General features: G+C 38.3%; 2 protein-coding genes across 5 annotated transcripts in view; one reads left to right on the top strand and one right to left on the bottom strand.

Annotated features, from left to right (window-relative positions):
- ATG5 (autophagy related 5) overlaps positions 1-23,262 on the bottom strand; it is a 122,790-nt gene that overhangs the window by 44,227 nt on the left and 55,301 nt on the right. For 3 of the 4 annotated variants that reach the window (XM_060115236.1, XM_060115235.1, XM_060115237.1), the window contains one exon: positions 8,106-8,200. In XM_060115236.1, the coding sequence (XP_059971219.1) occupies positions 8,106-8,200 (95 nt within the window). The remainder of the gene's footprint in view (positions 1-8,105; positions 8,201-23,262) is intronic. The other variant, XM_060115239.1, reaches the window with a different exon arrangement.
- On the top strand, positions 15,129-22,397 carry LOC132500396 (small ribosomal subunit protein eS25-like). Its single transcript, XM_060115403.1, has 3 exons — positions 15,129-15,188; positions 21,650-21,838; positions 21,910-22,397. Exons 1-3 carry the CDS (start codon positions 15,129-15,131, stop codon positions 22,336-22,338), a joined length of 678 nt encoding a protein of 225 aa, XP_059971386.1. The 3' UTR covers positions 22,339-22,397.

Raw genomic sequence — 23,262 nt, 5'->3', positions numbered from 1 at the left:
ATATGGGGACATATGTATGCATATGGCTGATTCGCTTTGTTGTGCAACAGAAACTAACATGGTAATGTGAAGCAATTATACTCCAATAAAGATCTATTTTTTAAAAAAAAGAGAGGGTTTCCCTGGTGGCACAGTGGTTGAGAGTCTGCCTGCCGACGCAGGGGACATGGGTTCGTGCCCCAGTCCGGGAAGATCCCACATGCCGCGGAGTGGCTAGGCCCGTAAACCATGGCTGCTGAGCCTGCGCGTCCGGAGCCTGTGCTCCGCAACGGGAGAGGCCACAACAGTGAGAAGCCCGCGTACCACAAAAAAAATAAAAAATAAAAAAGAGAGAAAAAAATACTCCGGAAAGAAATTAACGTCATAAGCTGACCTTAAATTTATACATAGAAAGGTGAAAATGAATGATATGCCTTCAACTTGCAAGTTATGTATCATTTTATAACTGTTACCTTCACTTGGATCAGAAGTGAAGTTATTTTGAGAACTGAGCATCCATTCTGTACTTTCTTGTCTTTACATATGAGATACAAATCCTGTTTTTAAGCACAGATGTCTTAATAGTCATTGTAGCATGTACCACCACAGCTAGGATGTGAATTAAGTATTAGATACCTTGCCCCAAGGATTACTGCCATATAATTCTTTACATGAAAAAACAGCATAATAACAACTATACATGGAGAGGATTCTGGGAGCACGGAAGCTTAACGCTTCCCCCTCTCCCTTCTACTCCCAAATCTATCTCATACCCAACACAGTGGCTCTCCTGAGCTAAAGCACCTATTGGGGTGAGTAGGCAGGGAGGACCTACATGGAGGAGCTACAAACCCTCTGCAATATTCTCCCCTCTGGGTGGACATGAGCCTAAGGACCAACGAGTCTATGGATCCCCAAAGGCTAAGGAAAAAGCTGGGAAAAAAGGCTGAATCCTGCTAGTAACATTTATTATTCAATACTGTCTTGGCAATGCAATACTAGCAATGTGATAAAGCAAACAAGAAATGGCTGAAAAAATTATAGCAAGAGGTGTTGTTTTTTGGGTTGATGCCATAAATAAATATCTAGAAATGGAAATGAAATAAAGAAAAACAAAATCTAAAAAACACCTAGAAATAAATTAAAAAGAAAGGCACAGGGCCTATTTGAGAACATAAAACAAAATCTGAATAAGAAAGATGTACCTGGGCTTCCCTGGTAGTGCAGTGGTTAAGAATCCGCCTGCCAACGCAGGGGTCCATGGGTTCGAGCCCTGGTCTGGGACGATCCCACATGCCGCAGAGCAACTAAGCCCGTGCACCACAACTACTGAGCCTGTGCTCTAGAGTCCACAAGCCACAACTACTGAAGCCCGTGCGCCTACAGCCCATGCTCCACAACAAGAGAAGCCACCACAATGAGAAGCCCACACACTGCAACTAAGACCCAATGCAGCCAAAAACAAAAACAAACAAACAAAAAAGATGTTCCATGTTCTTATGTAGGAAGATTTGATATAAAAAGGTGAATTCTACCAAAATTAAAACAGAAATGTATTTCCACTTATTAAGCATGAAAAGACTGAAAAAAAGGTAAGGGGTGAATTGCCCCAGCAGATATCAGAAGACTAAAATCAAATAAAAATAATACTGTTATAAGAAAATACAAATAAACCAATGGAATGGTTTGTAAACATTTTTTACAGAAAGATACCATAAAAAAATCAAGACAAATTTTATAGTTGTGATTATTTTTTACAAAGTGTTTGATAGAAAAATGGTTAATATCTATAAAAATAATTTTTGTAAAATCAGATAAATAACCCAAAAGAAAAATAAGCGAAATATTTATTTTGCCCTCAACTCTGTGCTCAAGACCAACAGGCTGTCCTCATACTTACAATGTCCCCTCTGCCTTCAAAGGTCCTCTCATCACTCTTTGCCTACCTTAATTCTATCCACTTGTCAGACCTCAAAAGACATGACACTTTCATCAAAGAAGGCTTCTCTGCCCTACTAAGCTAGATCAAATTCCCCTTATAGGAATTAGGCTTTATTGCACTATATACTTCTCCTTCACAGAACCAATCACAGTTGTGATTTAAAATTTGTTTGTATACTTATTTAATTTCTTTCCACCTCTAGATTATAAACTTTTAAAGCATGATGTACCATATTAATAACCACTTGCATCCCCTGTGCACAGTATTAGGCATAGCATGCAATGTTTGTGAACAAATGAACTTGAATGAATGAATGAGACAACCTTTTCTTACATGTAGCATATTGGCAGGATAACACTTATGAATCCATTGCTTCTTGAAAAACAGAAATTATGTGCCTAATTTTTACTATACAACCTAAATACCAATGCCTAAGGACTTCACAGTCACTTTACAAGTCCTTTTTAACAGATACCCTCCTTAATCACATCTGTTTACCTGTGCTTGTCTCAATAACATTTTAGTTACATTTTTGAAGCACTTCCTGCCATTAACCTCATCTCTAGAATACTGGCTAATATGAAGCACCTGGATTTCAGGAACACAGACCTGAAACAGACGCTAAAGTAAACTGTTATGTAAATGACAGAAATGACACATTTTGGGGTCTGTAATGGATCTCTAAACTACTTTTGGACCTATTTTACTTTTACCACTAAAATTCCGTCATTGGATTTATAGCCATTTTGAGCCAGCGGTAATCAAATTACAGATGAAAAAGAACTAAAGTTTTCCAACAATCTGTATAAAAGTCAACCTTTAAAGAATATCACCAGTTAGAGATTTTCTAGGTTTGGTCAAAGTGGACTTCACTTTATGTGATACTTATGTCTTGAAAATTGTGTAAGCTTAATTTTTATAAATAAAATTATATTTTCTTTGTAAGTCTTACCTATGTCTGGATACTAGTTGTTCCACATTTCATATGTGTGCCCCTGAGCAAGTGATTTAAAATTCCTCAGCTTCAGTTTCCTGACATGTAAAATCAGATAATGATCCCTACATCCTAAGATGGTTTTGAGGCTTCCAAAGATAAAATGGGCCTCACTGAAGCATGCTTGCTGTCCTATCCTTTTCACCCCCTGCTATACAGGAATTCTATTAGAATGCTGCAAAGTAAAAAAGTTTAGCAAAATTATGCCCTTATTTGTCTTATTAATAAACCTGGATTTTCAGGTTTTATTTAAATTTACTTACTAATTTAAGGTCTCAAATAGTCCAGAGATCTATATCTAGTATATTAAAGAAATGAAAAGTACAGATTAATCAAAATGCCACATAAGTAAAAGCTACACTTAATCAATAGACTATCCCAACCACACAAACTAATCAGCTGTAAAGGAGTCAACAGCAGAAATATGGTATTACCTTTAGATCATATAATTAAGGAAAACAGAAAGCAGATCCCATCTTCCTTTCATCAAGGTATGAATGAAGATTCAAAAATACAAAATAGGGAAATGGAAAAAGCCAGAGAATGGACAATGGACAAAAACTAAGACTCCTAAATTTTTATATTCACTTATGCATCTCACATCTAAAATTTTAATCAAGTTCAAGAAAACCAAACCAGATAAGGGTAAAGCCAACAGCAAAGTCAATAAAGAGAACCAATAAAACCCTGAGGCTCAGGGTCTTCTCTGGTGGCGCAGCAGTTAAGAATCCGCCTTTCAATGCAGGGGACATGGGTTCGATCCCTGGTCCAGGAAGATCCCACATGTCGCAGAGCAACTAAGCCCATGTGCCACAATTACTGAGCCTGCACTCTAGAGCTCGTGAGCCACAACTACTGAAGCCCGCATGCCTAGAGCCTGTGCTCCACAACAAGAGAAGCCACCGCAACGAGAAGCCTGCGCACCACAAATGAAGAGTAGCCCCTGCTCGCCACAACTAGAGAAAGCCTATGAGCAGCAACGAAGACCCAACACAGCCAAAAATAAATAAATAAATAAATAACAAAAAAACCCTGAGGCTCTTGTCTCTCCCTGTCTGAGGCAAAGCTGCCACTGTCTTGACAGAGGAAAGATCAGGCAGCAAGCTCTGCCCTAACAGTCACCACCTGGCAGCCAGGTTTTGTCAAGCAAATTTTGAGAATTCTCTAGCTTCCCACTTTCTATCTAATTATAGAACTTTATGAAAACCATTCTCTCTCACATATACACATTCTCTTTCCCTCTCTCTCTCACATTCTCTCTCTAAATCCTTTTATGTTATGATATGACAGTAACAGGTATGGATACATCTGACAATATTCCCCAGAAAAGAATGGTAAATACTGCCATAAAGGAAAGAACTGTGCTTACTGTAAAAATAATAAATCTGCTCTGAAATCAGGAGTATAAAGTGTTTGAAAAAGAATATCATTGGTATAATTAGATAAACCTGTAATATGGCTTCTTTAAAGAACAATTCCGATCAGATGTATAAATTCACTCAGTCATGCCCTTTTCATTTTGTGGATGAGGAAACGAAGGCCCAGCAAGACAGTAAGCACCTGTGGACACACAACTAGTCAGTGCCACACCTCCCACAGAGCCTTAGAGGTCTCCCTTCTAGTGCAGTGCTCTTAGTAGGAAACCTGTTTTTCAAGGGAAACTGCTTTGGCCTTTATGTCTCAAATATCTGACAACTTGGCGAGCTCAGAGAGGTTTACATGAAGTCACAAATTGTCAGACTAGGTGAATAAGGCAAAACTGTGATCTTGATCTATCATGCACTGTTTCTGGATGCAACCCTTCCAACAGCTCTTTTCCACTTGCTCCTACTATTCTCCCACCATCTGAATTAATTTTAAAAGTGTTTTTTCTTCAACTACTACAACAGCACTATCCTTGTTAAAGCCAGCTAGTTCTTTCAGTTTTGGATTATTTGAACTATAAAGTCTTTTTTTCAGCTTCAGAATTATGTGATCTTTGGTGCTTTTAATATTCCAAGATTCAACGAAGTAAGTACTTGTGAAGCACCTACAGTGTACGTAACACTGTGCTAAATCCTACTACACAGATTTAAAAAGGAAAAAACAAAAAAAACCCAAACAAACAAAAAAAACTAAACTTGCCTTCAGATATCACTAGCATGTTGAGTGTATTAGTGTATCCACAATGCTAGTTAGATCAAGAATTACCTAACTTGGGCAAATCAATGAACCTGTCCAGGCCTAGATAAAGAGATTTTCAAACTGTGCTTTAGAATTTCCATAAATATGTGATACTATAACCACTGGTCCCCAGGAGGAGAGAGTCAAGCCACCTGAGTCAATCTCACTTATCCCCATCTACCCACCCCTTCCAAGTTCAACCCCAAAGTGGGCTGCTGCATTAAAAAAAAAAAAAAAAAATGGGGCTTCCCTGGTGGCAGAGTGGTTGAGAGTCCGCCTGCTGATGCAGGGGACATGGGTTCGTGCCCCGGTCCGGGAAGATCCCACATGCCGCAGAGCGGCTGGGCCCGTGAGCCATGGCCGCTGAGCCTGCACGTCCGGAGCCTGTGCTCCGCAACGGGAGAGGCCACAACAGTGAGAGGCCCGCGTACCGCAAAAAAAAAAAAAAAAAAAAGAAAAGAAAAAGAAATGAAATCTACTCAGAAAACTTCAGGACCACTCTAAAATTCTGTAATAACCTGTTACTGTTTTTAATCCGTATTTTAATCACCAATATCTATGTCAGTGATGGTGAAGACGCAGCCTCCCCCTATGAGATTTACAGACCACATAAAGGATCCTACCCACTATAAGTACTATACTTAGTCCATAAAATCTGACTCAATTTTGGCTTTTCTCAGTGGAATAACTAAAGCATATCACTAATGAATCTAGTTCTGTAAAATCACTCCTGAAGTTCTCTTAGGGAATACCTAGGTGGTCAGTACCAATTCATGTAACGTGAGACACTTCTCTCCATACAACTAGGCTTCCTGCCACCTTTCTCACATTATTTTATGCAGCTATAGTAACTGTCCTATTTGCCCACTGTTTAACGTAACAGTTGCCGAAACTGTTCTACCGCTCTGCTGCCTATACAGAGAAGACTGAGACTGTCTCATGTGAGCAGCAACAATGTTTCCCTTCCTTTTCTTTAACAGGTCTCTGCAAACCTCTCTTCTCTTGGGCTAAAAACTTTACTGGTTAATCCCAATCCTCAATTGCCTTGCTCCATCAATTACTTTCCTTCTTATTTGATAAACACATTCTTCCATAAAATAACCTAAAATTTTATTCTGCCTTAGCCTTCGCATTACTTCGCCAAGTCTTTATTATACTGTGGATGATCCATGGCTTATGACACATTGTCTTTAGCTACCGCTGAGTGACACTTTAGGAAGCAGCTTTACTGAAACTATTATTATATTTTTACCGTAGGTGAAGTATAAAGGATATTGCCCTGTCCCTTCAAAATGAGGCCACGTGAGAATTTCTTTCCTAGGTGGTGCCCAAGAAAAGTTAGCTTTCCTGATGACCTAGTAGGTTTTCATCATATATAACATGAAAAACAAAATTGTATCTCATCACATTTCTTTCCCCTTTGCTCTGGCTACAAGGAAGCTTGGGGTCAAATTTATAGGTCAATTTTAATAAATTTGATGATCTCACTTATTCAGAGCGTAGGTCATTTCATGCTGGGTTTCCATTTTATATCTTTGGTGGCTCTAATTTTAAATTTCAAACTTTTTCTATATTGTGACTATACAAAATATATTCTTGTAAATTGCCTCAGATTCTTCATGATACAAGATAAAGTATAAATAAATAAATTATGGTATTGCCAAACCCACTGGGTAACATTTGTGCTTAACAAAGACTCGTGGAATTAAAATTTTACTTTCCTGAAAAAAGGAAGCAGAGGTGTGTGGCTGATTAGATCATCTGGTCTCATTCCATCAGGCATTTTCCTCATTTTATTTCTATTGTACATATTATGAATCCATGATCTAAACACAGGCTATCTGCCACTATGTTAATGAAATAAATGGGAAGCAACCTTATGTAAGTCATAAAAACCTTTTATTCTTTGAGTATATTGGGATTTTTGTTTTTTACTTTTCAATTGGACAGTCTGTTTTCCTCTTTGAACACACACTAATATGATGGCGCTATAAAAGATTAAAAAATAACTGGAGAAGTAACTATGAGCAAAGACTGTGAGATAGTAAAAATGGCTACTGAGGGAAGTTATGACACAATCTCTTGAGTTGGAATCGAGGGCCTGCTAGATGAGAGTCTATGTTTGTGATACTGTGTTTCTAATTCCTATTCTTAACTGCTTTTTCTATGATCGTAGGCAACTAGCTTTCTGGATACCATTCATTCAGTGAAAATTTACTCAGTATTGCTATATAGGAAACACATGGTAGTTTTAAAGTACTCTACAGAAACATGGAGTTTCTTAACCCCATGAAAGTGTACAGTTATGAGACGCTACTATTTATTTTGTTGTACAACACTGAGGACCCATCATCTAAAACAAATACAGTCGATTCTCATCTGTGGTACTTATGTTTTATAAAGTTACTGCAAACACTGAATTAACAAATACTGAACCATTGCTCTTAGGGGGACTACAAGGGTTACTGCAAGTCTCTGGTCACATGTCTTCAACTCATCAATACATAACCTTGTTTTATGTATGTTTCTGTATAAAGATAGCACTTAAGCACTATGCTTGGGAGTCATTTTTAACATCAGTATTACCAACAAAAAGCACAAAAATGTGAAGAACGCGGCACTAAATAGACTGGGAAATGTCACTTGTTTACAGTATGAGAGCAGAAACAAGAAGGCACAGACAGCATCACTGAAAATGTGCACATGGGCAAATCAAATTTTTCATCACTCTGCACATGTCCAGGGTAGTACTGTTGAGTACTGACTTTGAGGTTGCAAATAAATTTTAGCAAGCAGGCTAATCTGCAAATACAAAATCTGCAAATAAAGAGCACCAACTAAATGAGTCACATATTTTCACAGTGCAGTCTCTGATTTGACTGCCACCAAAAGGAAGAGATCTGGAAAACCCTAATAAATGTTATTCAGTTACCATGCAAACTGAAAAGACTTTGGACTAGAGTGCTTCAAGAAGTAGGATGTCTGAGGCTTTCATAAGTTGGTAGTGTTAAAAATGTTACTTCCTACCTGGTATATTCTAAAAGGGATGTAACGAAATCCATTTTCCTCTGCAGGATATTCCATGAGTTTCCGATTGATCGCCCAAAACTGGTCAAATCTGTCTGTAATGACAAATTATTCATAAAAATGAACATTATAATTTAATACCTCATATGAAGAGATGAAAGTTGTTAAGCATCCATTCTAGTAGAAGTTTCTGAAAGGGCATTATTTCTATATTATTTTTTCTTTCTTTTTTTTTTTTTTTTTTTTGTGGTATGCGGGCCTCTCACTGTTGTGGCCTCTCCCGTTGCGGAGCACAGGCTCCGGACGCGCAGGCCCAGCGGCCATGGCTCACGGGCCCAGCCGCTCCGCGGCATATGGGATCCTCCCAGACCGGGGCACGAACCCGTATCCCCTGCATCGGCAGGCGGACTCTCAACCACTGCGCCACCAGGGAGGCCCTATATTATTTTTTCTTAAACTTATCTTTCCATAACTAAACATAAAGCAAGATATAAAATTTTTTTTTCTACATTATTGTTGCTCCCTTTTCCTAGATATCTCCATAGACACTTTTTCTCATAAGAGAAACCCTAAATAGATTATGACTACTGGTGTTATCACAGCAAAAAACATCAGGTATAGATGAATGTCTCGATTCCCTTGGTCCTATTCCTACTGTCTAAACTATAAAGGCACAGCTTCAAGTGACCTAAAGTTTAACCACAAATTGTTTAAAGAAACAAAGTAAAAATACCAAACACAGTACACATTAAACAGAAAAAAGATAAAATTATTGGACAGGCTTTGAAAGAAATGTGAAACTGACACTTAAATAACTGTCAGTTGTAGTTAAATCTTAGACTGATTAAACAATTCCTTTTTAGGGCTTCCCTGGTGGCGGAGTGGTTGAGAGTCCGCCTGCCGATGCAGGAGACACGGGTTCATGCCCCAGTCCGGGAAGATCCCACATGCCGCGGAGCGGCTAGGCCCGTGAGCCGCGGCCTCTGAGCCTGCGCGTCCAGAGCCCGTGTCCGCAACGGGAGAGGCCACGACGGTGAGAGGCCCGCGTACCGCCAAAAAAAAAAACTCCTTTTAAAAAATGTAAGGCTTGCTTTAACCAAAAAAAACACCCACTTTACTGATATATAATTCACATACCATAAAATTCACCTTTTTGAAGTGTTAACTGAGTGGTTGTTAGCATATTCAGAGTTGCCAATATCTAATTTCAGAACATTTTCATCATCCCCAAAAGAAACCTGTACCCATTAATAATTATGCCCTCCTCCCCCATCCCCTGGAAATCACTAATCTCTATTCTATTCCAGAGATTTCATATAAATGGAATCATATAATATGTGGTCTTCTGCATCTATTTTTCTTCTTACTATGTTTTCAAGGTTCATACATGTAGCATGTATCAGAACTTCATTTTTACTACCAAATAATATGTCATTGTATGGAGATACCACATTTTGTTTACCCATTCATCAGTTTGTAGACATCTGGGTTGTTCCCACTTTTTTTTTTTTTTTTTTTTTTTTGCGGTATGCGGGCCTCTCACTGTTGTGGCCTCCCCCGTTGCGGAGCACAGGCTCCGGACGCGCAGGCTCCGGACGCGCAGGCTCAGCGGCCATGGCTCACGGGCCCAGCCGCTCCGCGGCATATGGGATCCTCCCAGACCGGGGCACGAACCCGCATCCCCTGCATCGGCAGGCGGACTCTCAACCACTTGCGCCACCAGGGAGGCCCTGTTCCCACTTTTTGACTATTATGATTAATGCTACCATGAATATTCATGTACAAGTTTCTGTATGGATGCGTATTTTCAATTTTCTTGGGCATACTACCTAAGAATGGAACTGCCGAGTTACACGGTAACTGTTTATCTGCCATACGGTAACTATGTTTTGAGGAACTGCCAAACTGCTTTCCAAAGAGACTGCACCATTTTACATCCCCACCAACAATGTATGAGGGTTCTGATCTGTCCACATCCTTGCCAACACATTATTGTCCATCTTCTTTATTATAGTCATTCTAGTGGGTATGAAGTGGTATCCCCTTATGGTTTGATTTCCATTTCCCTAAAGACTAATTATGCTGAGTATCTTTTCATTTGTTTCCTAGCCATTTATATATTTTCTTTTGGAGAAATGTCTATCAAATCCTTTGTCCTCTTTTTAACTGGGTTGTTTATCTTTTTGATGTTGAGTATTGTAAGAGTTCTTTATGTATTCTGGATACAAGCCCCTTAATCTGATAAATAATACACAACTGTTTTTTTTCCCCATTCTGTGTGTTGTTTTTTAACGCCTTTAACTCACGCAGATTTCTACCTTAAAATATTTTTTATACACAGAAATTTATCTCAGAATCAAATCTCTGTAAAGTACATGAATACTCCAGAATCTCAGGTCAGCCTGGTATATTCTCTACTACTAGACCCATCTCAACCCAATTTACTGGCAATCTATTCATACTGCTTAAGCCATCATAATTATATATAAAAAACAAAGTTTAGTTGTTTCTTCTTAGATGACTGTGACAGGCTCTAGGCCTTCTCTAATCTCATTTTCAACTCCAATCTGGGGAAAGACACATACTACAATAGAACTGGTAGGATAGGGAATTTAGAACCCAGTCAGTCCAGGGCAATTTCACAGATGACAACTAAGGTCCAGCTTGTTATGAGTTTAGTTAAGAACCAAGACAAGACTCTTGGTCTTCTGATTCAAAGCCCACAACCGTTTCAACAGTTGCAACCACAAAACTGCATCTTAATGCTAAGAGTAGCTCCTTTAACCACAATTCTTTCATGTATGAATCAATTATTCAGTCAATGCTTTTTAAAAAGCATCTTTCTACTTTCAAGTATCAAGCAAGAATGTGATAGCTAAATAAAGTGATTCTTCATGCGCTGCTAAAATTTTACTCACTGCCTCATCATTAAATCTCTAACACCTACCACAGTGCATGCACAACATATGCTCTTGAATCAATGAATAACAGAATACTACATATATAACTTTTCATTAAAATTTCTGGATTCTAATCCTAGGTCTGCAACTTAATAGCTAGACTAGAAACAAATCAACTGAAAATTCTGCCCTAATTCACTTACAGATGAAATAAAAGGAGTTAAATAGTTTTAATACCTCTTCTAAAAATAAAATTTTGTACTTATTTAAGACACCTTCTTTATCAAAATATAACTTATTAAAAACCACAAGCAAACCTCTATTAAATGAAAAACTTATACTGTTTCTAACAGGGGGAAAAAAATGGGCTAAAGCAGTGGTCCTTAACCAGGGAAGATTCTGCTCCCCTGTGGGTCTGGGGACATCTTTGGATGTCACCAATATGTGTGTGTTACTAGCATCTAGTGGGTAAAAGACAGGGATGCTGCTAAACATACCACAACGCATAGGACAGCTCTCCACAACCAAGAATTATCTGACTCAAAATGTTCATAGGGCTAAAGGAAGGAAAGCAAACACAAACAAAAAGTACAGAAAGGTGATTAGTAAAAAGCTTTCACGTACCTATATTGCAAAAAAGTAAACTGGAAAAAGAAACATTACTGTGCACATTACCAATTTACTGACACTCAGCTCCAAATTTACCCTTCAATATATACACAGGCATAATGGACACAATTTCTTTAAGCATCTCTAGCGTGACAATCACATTAAGCTTTCTCAGTAGAGAGTACTGAAAGGACACTGCAGGAGAAAGGGGCTCCTGCCTACACACACACACACACACACACACACACACACACACACTGAAGGCCCCTTGCCCAAATTAGCACCCTGTTTTCCTCTGCAGGCCCATATGGGTGGCTGGCCTACAGTTTCCCACAAAGACACCAGTCCCTCTGCATTCCTGTGTCACTTGTTGCTGGTGGCCCGCACTCCAGATTTTCCTGACTTCCCAGCCACTGCAGACCAGTTCCAATCTGGGCAAAACAGTGAACTTCTCTACCAACCCAATGGGCTGGAATATACGTTCTCCAATGAGTTCTAAACCCAGCCCTGGGAAGGGGCTCCTTTTAAGTGTGACCTTCCTCTTTAGCCCTAGGGTACCAGATATGATTTTCTTATATCTTCAGTTACTCTTTTACCAGAGTTTAATCATTCAGTATATAATACTTAACCTATTTAACCCTCTGTGTGGTTTCTATCTCCTGACTGGACCTAGTCTGATACAACTATGTTTTAAAGGAATAAAGACATAATAAAAATCTGTATTAAGATTAGCTTTATCTTCTTATAAAAATGTTATGTTCTTAAATAAAATAGGCATTTCCTCAACAATACCAAAAAATTCCAAACAAGAATAATCTAACTTTTATAAGTCAAAGTTATTAACTAGAAAGACACAAATAAAAGAAATTAAAAGAAAATTAGTGCTGAGTTTCAGTTTATAACCAAATGTCTTTCACACTGGGTTTTGGAACATCAGAACTCTTCTATCCCTTAGTCAATAATTAAATAAAATTGGAGTAAGGATGTATTGCTAACTTCTTACATGGTAATGAATCAAGTACATATTAACCTGTTACCAAACAATACTTTGAATATTGGAACTATGTTATTAGTTATTATAATTAAGTTGTAAATTTAGTTATTTGTGTCATTGGCCACGAAAACAGAACCTACAAGTAAAAGAAGCTCAATGGTCTTTAGCTGCTCATTTTTTAAACTGTAAAGTTAGGTAAATGAACATCTATTTCAACAGCTTTCACATTAATTTAATTCTAAATCTAAAACAAAACAAACTACTAAGTAGAAGAAAATTAAAACTAGCAGTCACTTAGCTTATACAAAGAATGGGAGGAAAGAAGGTAACTGAACGTACTTCTTGCCAGAGCTACTAAGAATATGATTGGGACTTCCCAGGTGGTGCAGTGGTTGAGAAGCTGCCTGCCAATGCAGGGGACACGGGTTCGAGCCCTGGTCTGGGAGGATCCCACATGCCGCGGAGCAACTGGGCCCGTGAGCCACAATTACTGAGCCTGCGCGTCTGGAGCCTGTGCTCTGCAACAAGAGAGGCCACGATAGTGAGAGGCCCGCGCACCGCGATGAAGAGTGCCCCCCGCTCGCTGCAACTAGAGAAAGCCCACGCACAGAAACGAAGACCCAACACAGCCAAAAAAAAAAAAAAAAAGAATATGATTGATAAGTTGGTTTCTGTTTTCTATAGCTGTGCTATAGAAAGTCAATCTATTTTTTTAAAGATATTAAAAACAGAATTCCTCAAAATCCTGGTGGCCACCAATTTTTTTTTCTCACTCTCTGCTGAATTAAGCTTTTATATTGGTCTTGGAAATTTTTTTTAAATCCAGAAAAAAAAATTTTTTAAACCGAATCGGATCTTCCTAAGAAGCATGAAAAATAAATTGATTACATTTGTATTCTTTATTCCTCACATGGAAAAAGCTGCAGAAAAAAGTGGCAATCTTAAAGGATGTTTCTGCTCTTCCACTTAAGCTTTATTAAGAACTCAAGGCAAAATAATTTTTAATACTCAAATGCCACAAACAATGTATTCGTCTACAAGATCCCACAGGAAACATGGAGGACATCTAAGGGACTGTGACGCAGCCTCAATTCAGTAATGTGGTATCGCTGGCTGGGATATAACCATAGGGAAGGGGTGAAATGGCTTCCACATGCACACCATCCACTTCCTGCTCTTCAAGTCTGTGATGTCAAAAAGAACAGATTTACAGCACCCTAAATAAGTGTCAGATCATGATGGCCCATAAAACACAGGCTTTAAGCATTTCTTTAAAGAGAAAAGCAAATGGTTGAAAATCACTACTGAAGGGAACACACTCCTCACAAAATTCTGCATTTATCAACAGTGTTATTCAAATCAGTACTACAGGTGGCCATGTAATATACATGGTGTTTTGACCAGAGGCTTTCAAAATTTATAGCAGAAAACATATCCAAGTACAGACCTATTTGAATTAATTTCTTAACATGTAATATAGTAAACATCTTTGTGAAGCAAAATAGGAGGGGAAAAAAAACAATTAATTACTGGTAGGGTACCAAACACAGGTGTGTTAAATATGTGACCTGTATCTTCAAACTCATTTGTCCTCTGAGTCATATGTTAACAGGACAGTTAGGGCTGACCCAGGGAAGGGAGCATTCTCTGTACGGCAGCAAGTCCACGGGTGCTTGGATGCTTCTTAACAGAACTACACCCACACATTTCCAAGAGAACTTCTGTTTGAGGTTTAAAGTTACTGTGATACATCTTCAAAAAAGTCTTGAAAATGCTTCAAGGACCCCTGAAAATTTGTCATGAAGACAGAAGTAGGCAGGACCAGCAGGCTGGCCTCTGTATTAAGGCTGAGAGGAGAACCAAACCAGGAGAAGGTCAATCCTTAATCCTGTTCGTAAACACTCATCTTGGCAATAGGATTGTACCCTGGGGAATTTGTGGTTTGAGTGAGTCAAAAGAGCAATAAAACCTGGATCTGAGGAAATCTTTGACCTGGAGCATCACTGTCTCAGAATAAACTGAGAGAAGACATTTATAGTAGTCTCCCCTTATCCATGGGGGATACGTTCCAAGACCTCCAGTGGATGCCTGAAACAGCGGATAGTACCGAATCCTATACATACTGTGTTTTTTCCTATACCTACATACCTGTAATAAAGTTTAATTTATAAATTAGGCACAGTAAGAGACTCTCCTGATTGCCAGCATCACTAACATTTGGGGGTCATTATTAAGTAAAATAAGGGTTATTTGAACACAAGCCCAGCAATACCACAACAGTTGATGTGATACCTGAGACGGCTACTGCGTGACTAACAGGAGGGTAGCACATACAGTGTGGATATACTGGAATCATCTCCTATACTTCACATGCTGAGGTGAGACGGAACAAGATTTCATCATGCTACTCAGAACAGTGCACGATTTAAAACCTGTGAATTACTGATTTCTGGAATTTTTCATTTAATATCTTCAGACCACGTATGCCCACAGGAAACTGAAACTGTGGAAAACGAAACCATGAATAAGGAGGAACTACCATACTCCTCTGACCTAAAAAAGAAGTGCTGTCTTATTAAAGTAAAGTCAATTACTGGGATTCACTCTCGGAATACATTAAAGATGCTGTAACACACAGTCTAGAAAACTGGCATCAAGGAGAGGAATCAATATATATTTTTACAGTTCAATTCCCTCTGTATTCACTGCTACAACTGTCATCTAAACCACTATCAACTCTCATCTGAACCACTGTGACAGCCTCCTAATTGGTCTCTGCCCTTCCACTTGTATCCATAATACACAACATCCAGAATGCTCTTTTAAAACATAAATTGAATCATACCATGAATGAATAAATTTCCAAACATTTTTCTAATGGGCCATAAGGAATAATGCTTTATAATGTACTTTAACAATACGATTATTTGAAGTTAAGTACTAGAATCATTATTAAAAGAAAAAATCCACTGCATCTCCTTACTGGCTACAAATGGGGCAGACTGGCTCGCCACTCAAACTCTGCGTGCAAGCAACCACAATGTTGGTAATGAAATACCTCCTTCCCAGGAAGCTGGTTCCTTTCAGCCCCCTCCCACTCCCTTGGAATGCAATGGTTCCTGCATCCCTCTGAGATCTCGCTGCCTACCAATCTGCTTACTTACTAAAGCTCCAAATCACACTATTTTTCTTTTCTGTCCCTTGAAAACACCAAGCTTATCCCCATATCAGTTAGAGGCTTGGAATCCCCCACTTTTCTAATCATCACGTAGCTGCTTTTTTGTCATCATCCAAGTCTCAACAGAGTGTCACCTCCTCAGGGGAGAATTTCCTCATAATTCTAGCTAAAGTATTATTGTTTTCTTCTAAACACTTACCATTCTTTGAAATTACCCTATTTACATGTTTAATTGGTTACTGTCTCTCCCCCAATTAAAATGCATTCCAAGAGTCAATCCCAGTAGTTGACTTTATTTTAATAGACAGAATTCAATTACTGTATTTCAACCAATTAAGAAACATTTACTTCAAATTTATTTTCAAATTGGGCCAGTAACAACATAAAAGGGATTCAAAATTCAAAAAAAATCATAATATAAAAAACCCCCAACTTATTCTATGTGCTCATGTTAAAAATTTTAAAAAAGGAAGAATGACCTTCAATTATATTCAAGTCTTCACTGACTCTAAAAGACAATTTTTAAAGTAGCTTGCTTGCCAAAAAGAGATTTAAAGAGCTATAGCCAGTGGCAGGCCAGTGCTAATTAACTAAATGTATTCCTGTGTAAATCACCTATAGATTTTTAACCAGACTACCTGACTTGTTACCTTTCAAAACTATTGTAAATTGAGAAAATATTTTTCCTCTCAGGTTAAGTTACAGTTTATCACTTTCCTAAATTCAGAGGGCCAGAAACAAATTTAACATGTAATCAAGCCCATTTTTACTTCACTCAGAGCACTCCAAAGTCATAAGACAAAAACAAAAATCTATTTTCACTTTTGAAAGACCAATGGAGAAAAAGATACTCCATTATATTAACTATTATCTTTGCAATGTTTATTATGCAGGATACTCTATCTTTATTCTAATACAAATTCCTCATGCTTCTGATGAGAAACTGTAAATGAGAAAATTTTATTAATAATTATTCATAGACAAATAACAAACACTTAAAAAGGTGGGTGGGGCACCAGCGGTCACTGGAGATGCAATATATAATGCAACATTTCTCAGCTTTAGCTGCCTACCTGGACCACCTAAGAAACTTTAAAAAAAATACTAATGTCGAGGATCCACTCCGGACCAGTTATTTCAGATTCCCTGGACCTGTATTTTTTGGAAACTCCCAGATGATTCTAATATGTAGCCAGAGTTAACAGCCTCCAGATAGAAAATACACTGACTTTAGGGACTTCCCTGGTGGCGCAGTGGTTGAGAATTTGCCTGCTAATGCAGGGGACACGGGTTCGAGCCCTGGTCTGGGAGGATCCCACATGCCGCGGGGCAACTAGGCCCGTGAGCCACAACTACTGAGCCTGCGCGTCTGGAGCTTGTGCTCCACAACAAGAGAGGCCGCGATAGTGAGAGGCCCGCGCACCGCGATGAAGAGTGGACCCCGCTTGCCACAACTAGAGAAAGCCCTCGCACAGAAACAAAGACCCAACACAGCAAAAATAAATATAAATAAATTAATAAACTCCTACCCCCAACATCTTTAAAAAAAATAAATAAATAAAAATTAAAAAAAGAAAAAAAGAAAATACACTGACTTTAGAATCAGAGATCTAGGATCAAATCCTGGTCCCATCTCTTACTAGCCCTGTAAGCTCTTTTCCTCGTTTTTAAAGTTGATAATGTTTATCTAATTCTTGGGAAGACTCACTAAGAAGGCATATCCAGGACTGGGACATCACAGGAATTAGTAAATGTAATATGATTACAGGTAAATTCTGTTCTATTTCAAATCCATCTCATCTGTCCAAGGTGGCTACATGAAAAATGCCTCTTTAAAAGAAGTCCCCCATTTGCAAATAGTTCATATTATGAATCTCCAGTTTAATTCTAGGCAAGGAAGAGAAAAGAAAAAGTAAAACAACTGATAGAAGTAACAGTGTACTCAATTAAGTTTTTACTTTGTAGGTTCTGCATAGAGTTAAATCTATTAAAGTGTTTATTTACTCCTATTATGTACTTAATTGAGTACTGGGAGCTGTAGAGAATTAAAAACCAAAATATAAAACAAGTACACGGACTCTCCTTTACTTAATATGTAGTTGGGGAAGCCAAATTGACATACATAAAGTTATCACAATTTCTAATGAGTCCAATTGGTCCTTTATTGTGTATTAGTAGTGCCTGATGGTTCAAGTCCTCCCCACCCACTTCTCTTCTAATGCAGGTGACCAAGTGACAGATGCTTAAGTAAAAAGCATGTTAAAAGTTAGGCTGGGCCTGGTAGCGCAGTGGTTAAGAATCTGCCTGCCAATGCAGGGGACATGGGTTCGATCCCTGGTCTGGGAAGATCCCACATGCCATGGAGCAACTAAGCCCATGCGCCACAACTACTGAGCCTGCGCTCTAGAGCCCACGCACCGCAATTACTGAAGCCCGCGTGCTCTAGGGCCCGTGCTCTGCAACAAGATAGGCCACCGCAATGAGAAGCCCATGCACCGCAACGAACAGTAGCCCCCGCTCGCCACAACCAGAGAAAGCCCGCACACAGCAACAAAGACCCAACACAGCCAAAAATAAAAAAATTTTTTAAAGTTAGGCTGGTAAAGAAGTGGTATTAAAATAACTCAAGTGATGCTAGAGTGAAAAGTCATGGGTTCTGATTATAGTAGAACCTCAGAGATCATTTTTTATTAATAACATACCTGAACAGAATTTAACTGTTTTTTTAAAACCCTAAATGAATATTATGTTGTTTGATTTTCAAAGCAACTTACTGAGGGAAGCTGCAGTTCAAAACAGGTAAATGATTTGCTTGAGGTCACCAGGCCAGTAGATTCTCAGGGATGCTACCATATCACAGAAAACTTTCAGTTACATTTCTATAAATTAAAACACTGCTTGCTTGTTAAAACTCCAAGTTGAGTCAGTTCAATGATGTATGATTAACAGGAATCTGAGAAACTATTAATGAACAGAATGTTCATATTATCAAAAATTCCACAGTCCTATACTTCAAAATTCTTGGTAGTGTCAAGTATAATAGTTTACCAAATCTTGTCTCCTTTGGCAGTTACAGATCACAAACTGAACAGTTAGCAGTAGCTGCTGCAGAAATAAATACTTAATAAACGTTTAAGTAAATAAAAATTTACTTCAACATGTACATTAAGGCATTATTTTTCAATGAGAACAAGGAAAAATGCAACTGATAATTGAAAACATCATTCAATTAGGAACTACCTCTTAAAAGCTGCCATGGACAATGATGAGTAAAACTGGAAAATTCAACCACAGTTTAACTTTTAGCTACTAGGATTATTCAGGTGGCAATTACTACAAAATTTATTTATTATAACAACTCATTCACTATCAAAACAAAGTTGATTTGTAAAATTATACACATACCCCCAAAATAGGGCCCACCCAATATTTTATAAACTATATTACTTCCTGTAGTGAGTTTATTTTAGAATAAATACTATTATTTTAAATGTATTCAGTAGGTTTTAGTAATAAGTGATATACATAATGTATCCTAAAAGTTAATCAGGATTTCTAAGAATTCCAGTAGAAATAAGAATAAAGTTATTAAAAGTTGAAATTATTCTACCAGTGCTTCTCAACTTATTCATTTACACTCAAATATCTGAATCCTACAGAATATTATTCTGAGTGTAATAACACCTTAAAATAAATGCTGATAAAAATATTGGGGGGAAACTTTTTTTGAATTTTATATTATTTATTTTTTGTACAGCAGGTTGTTATTAGTTATCTATTTTATACACATTAGTGTATATATGTCAATCCCAATCTCCCAATTCATCCCATCACCACCAACACCTTCCCCCGCCACTTTTGGGGGGAAACTTCTGTATGCAAAGCCTCTCTCCGTCACTCACTGAGCCTATGCTATTGCCCTCTTCTCTTCCTCCTTCCCAGATATTAGATGTCCACTGATTGCCTTTCTTCCTCTGCTCCTCCTTCCTTATATTCTGAGTGGACAAATAGCAATACATTATTTTTCTTGCAAAAATGTTTTTATAGAGTTTTAAAAACCCACATAAAAATAATTTCACCTTAAAATAAGCGAAAAGTTAAGTGCAGGTTAATATGTTTGTAGGGAAAAAAATCTGAGTTTATTAACAAAAACAAGAAGCTAGTTTAAGAAAAAGAGGCATATATCTTGAAGTGTACTTCTGAGTGTGGTTTATGGTAATGTGAAATAAAGCGAAATCTGAATCTGGTTAAATCTTTTATGCAAATAAACTCCAATTAAAAATACCATTTGGGATATTTCATTGATATTCCTCTACAGAGAAAGATAGAAATAAGCTAGATGTAGAAAAGCCCAGGAACCAGAGATAGTCTGGATCCTAAAGGGACCCTGTGGGAAGAAATGCTTCTTAAGTAGAAAGCCACTTTGAAGATAATGATCAGGACTTGACTGAACACCCTGTATCTTAGATACACAAATTTGTTTATTTTGCACTCATTTTTTATGGGTTGCTTCTTTTCTAGTTTTCCAGCATTTGGGTTAAAATTGTGCAACTCTCTGAATGTTAATTAAAACACTGGAATAGTTTAATATTTAAATGTAATTTTCACATAAAAGGATTTCTGAATCTTTTACAGTTTCTAAAGCAATAAAAGACACATGCAATGAATAATAACAAATTAGCCCTGCTATAGAATGGCAGTTACTTCTTTGGTTAAGAAAAAACATCATTAATATGGAGAACTGTGACATCAAGAACTCGTTATCACAGCCACTAATCAGGACTGGTCTGCACAGGCAGAGATGGAGTAAATAGAATGTCACGGGGATAGGACTGGGAGAGTGGAGGGGGAGGAAATTCTAGAATTCTCAATAAAGTAATTTCTAGGTCATTGTTAAAAAGTACATGAAATGGGTACCTGGGAATAGGTAACACACTGGCCGGCATTAATTAGACTGTTGAGCTAAAATGTTTATTTGGTCATCCAGACCCTAGAAAGATAATGAAAGAATTGGTCAGAGAGTAGGTAAAAGTTTAAATGAGAGGTAAGAGAGGGAAAGAAGTGTTATCAACATACTCAGAACTAGATCAAGTGCCACACAGAAAGCTGGAGAGGGAGAGGAAAGGCAGCAAAAGAAGGAAAAGGAAAAATATGGAAGACACATGTTACTTCAAAAAATGTAAACAGGGACTTCCCTGGTGGTGCAGTGGTTAAGAATCCACCTGCCAATGCAGGGGACTCAGGTTCGAACCCTGGTCTGGGAAGATCCCACATGCCACAGAGCAACTAAGCCCGTGTGCCACAACTACTGAGCCTACGCTCTAGAGCCCGCGAGCCACAACTACTGAGCCCGCGTGCTGCAACTACTGAAGCCCGTGCGCCTAGAGCCTGTGCTCCTCTACAAGAGAAGCCACAACAATGAGAAGCCCGCACACCACAACGAAGAGTAGGCCCTGCTCGCCACAACTAGAGAAACCCCGCATGCAGCAACGAAGACCCAACGCAGCCAAAAATAAAATAAATGAATTTTTAAAAAATGTAAACAAGTCTTACTGAAATGACAGCATACTATTGATTCGTCATTTAGTAGTCACCTCAACAAAAATAAAATAATCCTCATCATCCAGAAACAATTATAGCTAAGTTTACAATAAGAAGTTCACATGGTTATGTTTATACAAGAAGAGTTAACTGATTAAAATAACTTTTTAATTTGTTTACATGTCAAAGTCCTTTTGTTTAAAGAATATAGTTCCAAATACAGCCTAAATGAGTCACTGTAACAACTGAACATAGTAGTTCTCAAAGGCTGAGTTGGTGGAACAGATGTGAAACTTCATAAATAAATTGGCCCACGCTTTAGACTTTCAAACACATCTTACAAGGCTGTTGTGATGACAGTGATAATTCATGTAAAGTACCCAGGACAGAACTTGGGGATTCAATAAATGATCACTGCTACTTTAATGGAGAGGCAGTTTTATGCATTAATTCTACATCACGGACTCCGGAGCGCGGCTGCGGCGCTTGCGCACTTGGAGCACGTCTGGCGGTCAGTAATGCCGGGAAGTTAGCTGTCGGGATCCATAAAATTGTTTTCCGTCCCTTTTCCCCGGTTTTTAGTGTCAGGAAACAGCAACGTGTGACTGCCTCACAACTAGCCGCAAAGTGCAAAAGCCGCCCAAGGATGACAAGAAGAAGAAAGATGCCGGAAAGTCGGCCAAGAAAGACAAAGACCCAGTGAACAAATCTGGGGGCAAGGCCAAAAAGAAGAAGTGGTCCAAAGGCAAAGTTCGGGACAAGCTCAATAACCTAGTCTTGTTTGACAAAGCAACGTATGACAAACTCTGTAAAGAAGTTCCCAACTATAAGCTTACAACTCCAGCTGTCGTCTCTGAGAGACTGAAGATTCGTGGCTCCCTGGCCAGGGTAGCCCTGCAGGAGCTGCTTAGTAAAGGACTTATTAAACTGGTTTCAAAGCACAGAGCTCAAGTAATGTACACCAGAAATAGCAAGGGTGGAGATGCTCCAGCTGCTGGTGAAGATGCATGAACAGGTCCCACCAGCTGTATATTTTGAAAAATAAAACTTTATTAAATCCAAAAAAAAAATTCTACATCACCTCTCTCAGAGCAGTGGTACTCAAATGGGGTGATTCTGCCGCTTAGGGGATATCTGGCAATGTCTGGAGACATTTTTTAATGTGATGATTGAGAACGGGGAGTAGTGTGCTCCTGGCATCTAGTGAGTGGGCAGAGACCAGGAATGCTGCCAAACGTCCTATAGTGCACAGGACAGCCCCTCCCTGCCACCACCCCAACATCAAAGAATTATCCAGTCCAAAACATCTAATGGTGCCAACAATGAGAAATCCTGCTCAAGAGGAATGGCTCTCAAACTTTAGTGCATCACAATCACCTGGAGGGGTGCTGGACCACAAGTTACTGGGATCTGCCCCAGAGTTTCTGACTCAGTTGGTTTAGGATACATTTCTAATCAGTTCCTAGCTAAAACTGATACTTCTGTCCCATTGTCTACACTTTGAGAAACACTGCTCTAGAGAAAAGTGATCAGGAGCTAATTGACAAAACAAAAAAAAATATTATGAAAAGTAAGTACACTTGGGGTTTTCCATTCTCTTGAGGAGAATTATGATATTAAGTTTCAAAACAAAAGATTCATTTAAAAACAAAATAAGTTAAAATATATATGCACATATACCTTAACATAGGTCTTGGCAAGTTTTTTCAGTCTGACATCAAAAGCAAAACCAACAAAAGCAAAAATAAACAAGTGGAACTACATCAAAGTAAAAAGCTTCTGCTCAGCGACAGAAATCAACAAAATGAAAAGACAATCTACTGAATGGGAAAAAATATTTGCAAATCATCTATCTGATAAGAGGTTAATATCCAAAATATATTAAAAAACTCATACAATTCAATAGCAAAAAAACCCTAAACAATCCAATTTTAA

The sequence above is a fragment of the Mesoplodon densirostris genome, chromosome 12 (genome assembly GCF_025265405.1).
Source record: "Mesoplodon densirostris isolate mMesDen1 chromosome 12, mMesDen1 primary haplotype, whole genome shotgun sequence".
NCBI lineage: Eukaryota > Metazoa > Chordata > Mammalia > Artiodactyla > Ziphiidae > Mesoplodon > Mesoplodon densirostris.
This window is presented reverse-complemented; position numbering and strand designations above follow the sequence as displayed.

Bases quoted from the DNA above. Each gene is read 5' to 3' on its own strand.
- LOC132500396 (XM_060115403.1), top strand. From the start codon at position 15,129: ATGAATAAGGAGGAACTACCATACTCCTCTGACCTAAAAAAGAAGTGC. The intron at 15,189-21,649 runs GTAAAGTCAATT...CCCACGCTTTAG, and splicing joins AGAAGTGCTGTCTTATTAAA to ACTTTCAAACACATCTTACA. The intron at 21,839-21,909 runs GTCAGTAATGCC...CCCGGTTTTTAG, and splicing joins CACTTGGAGCACGTCTGGCG to TGTCAGGAAACAGCAACGTG.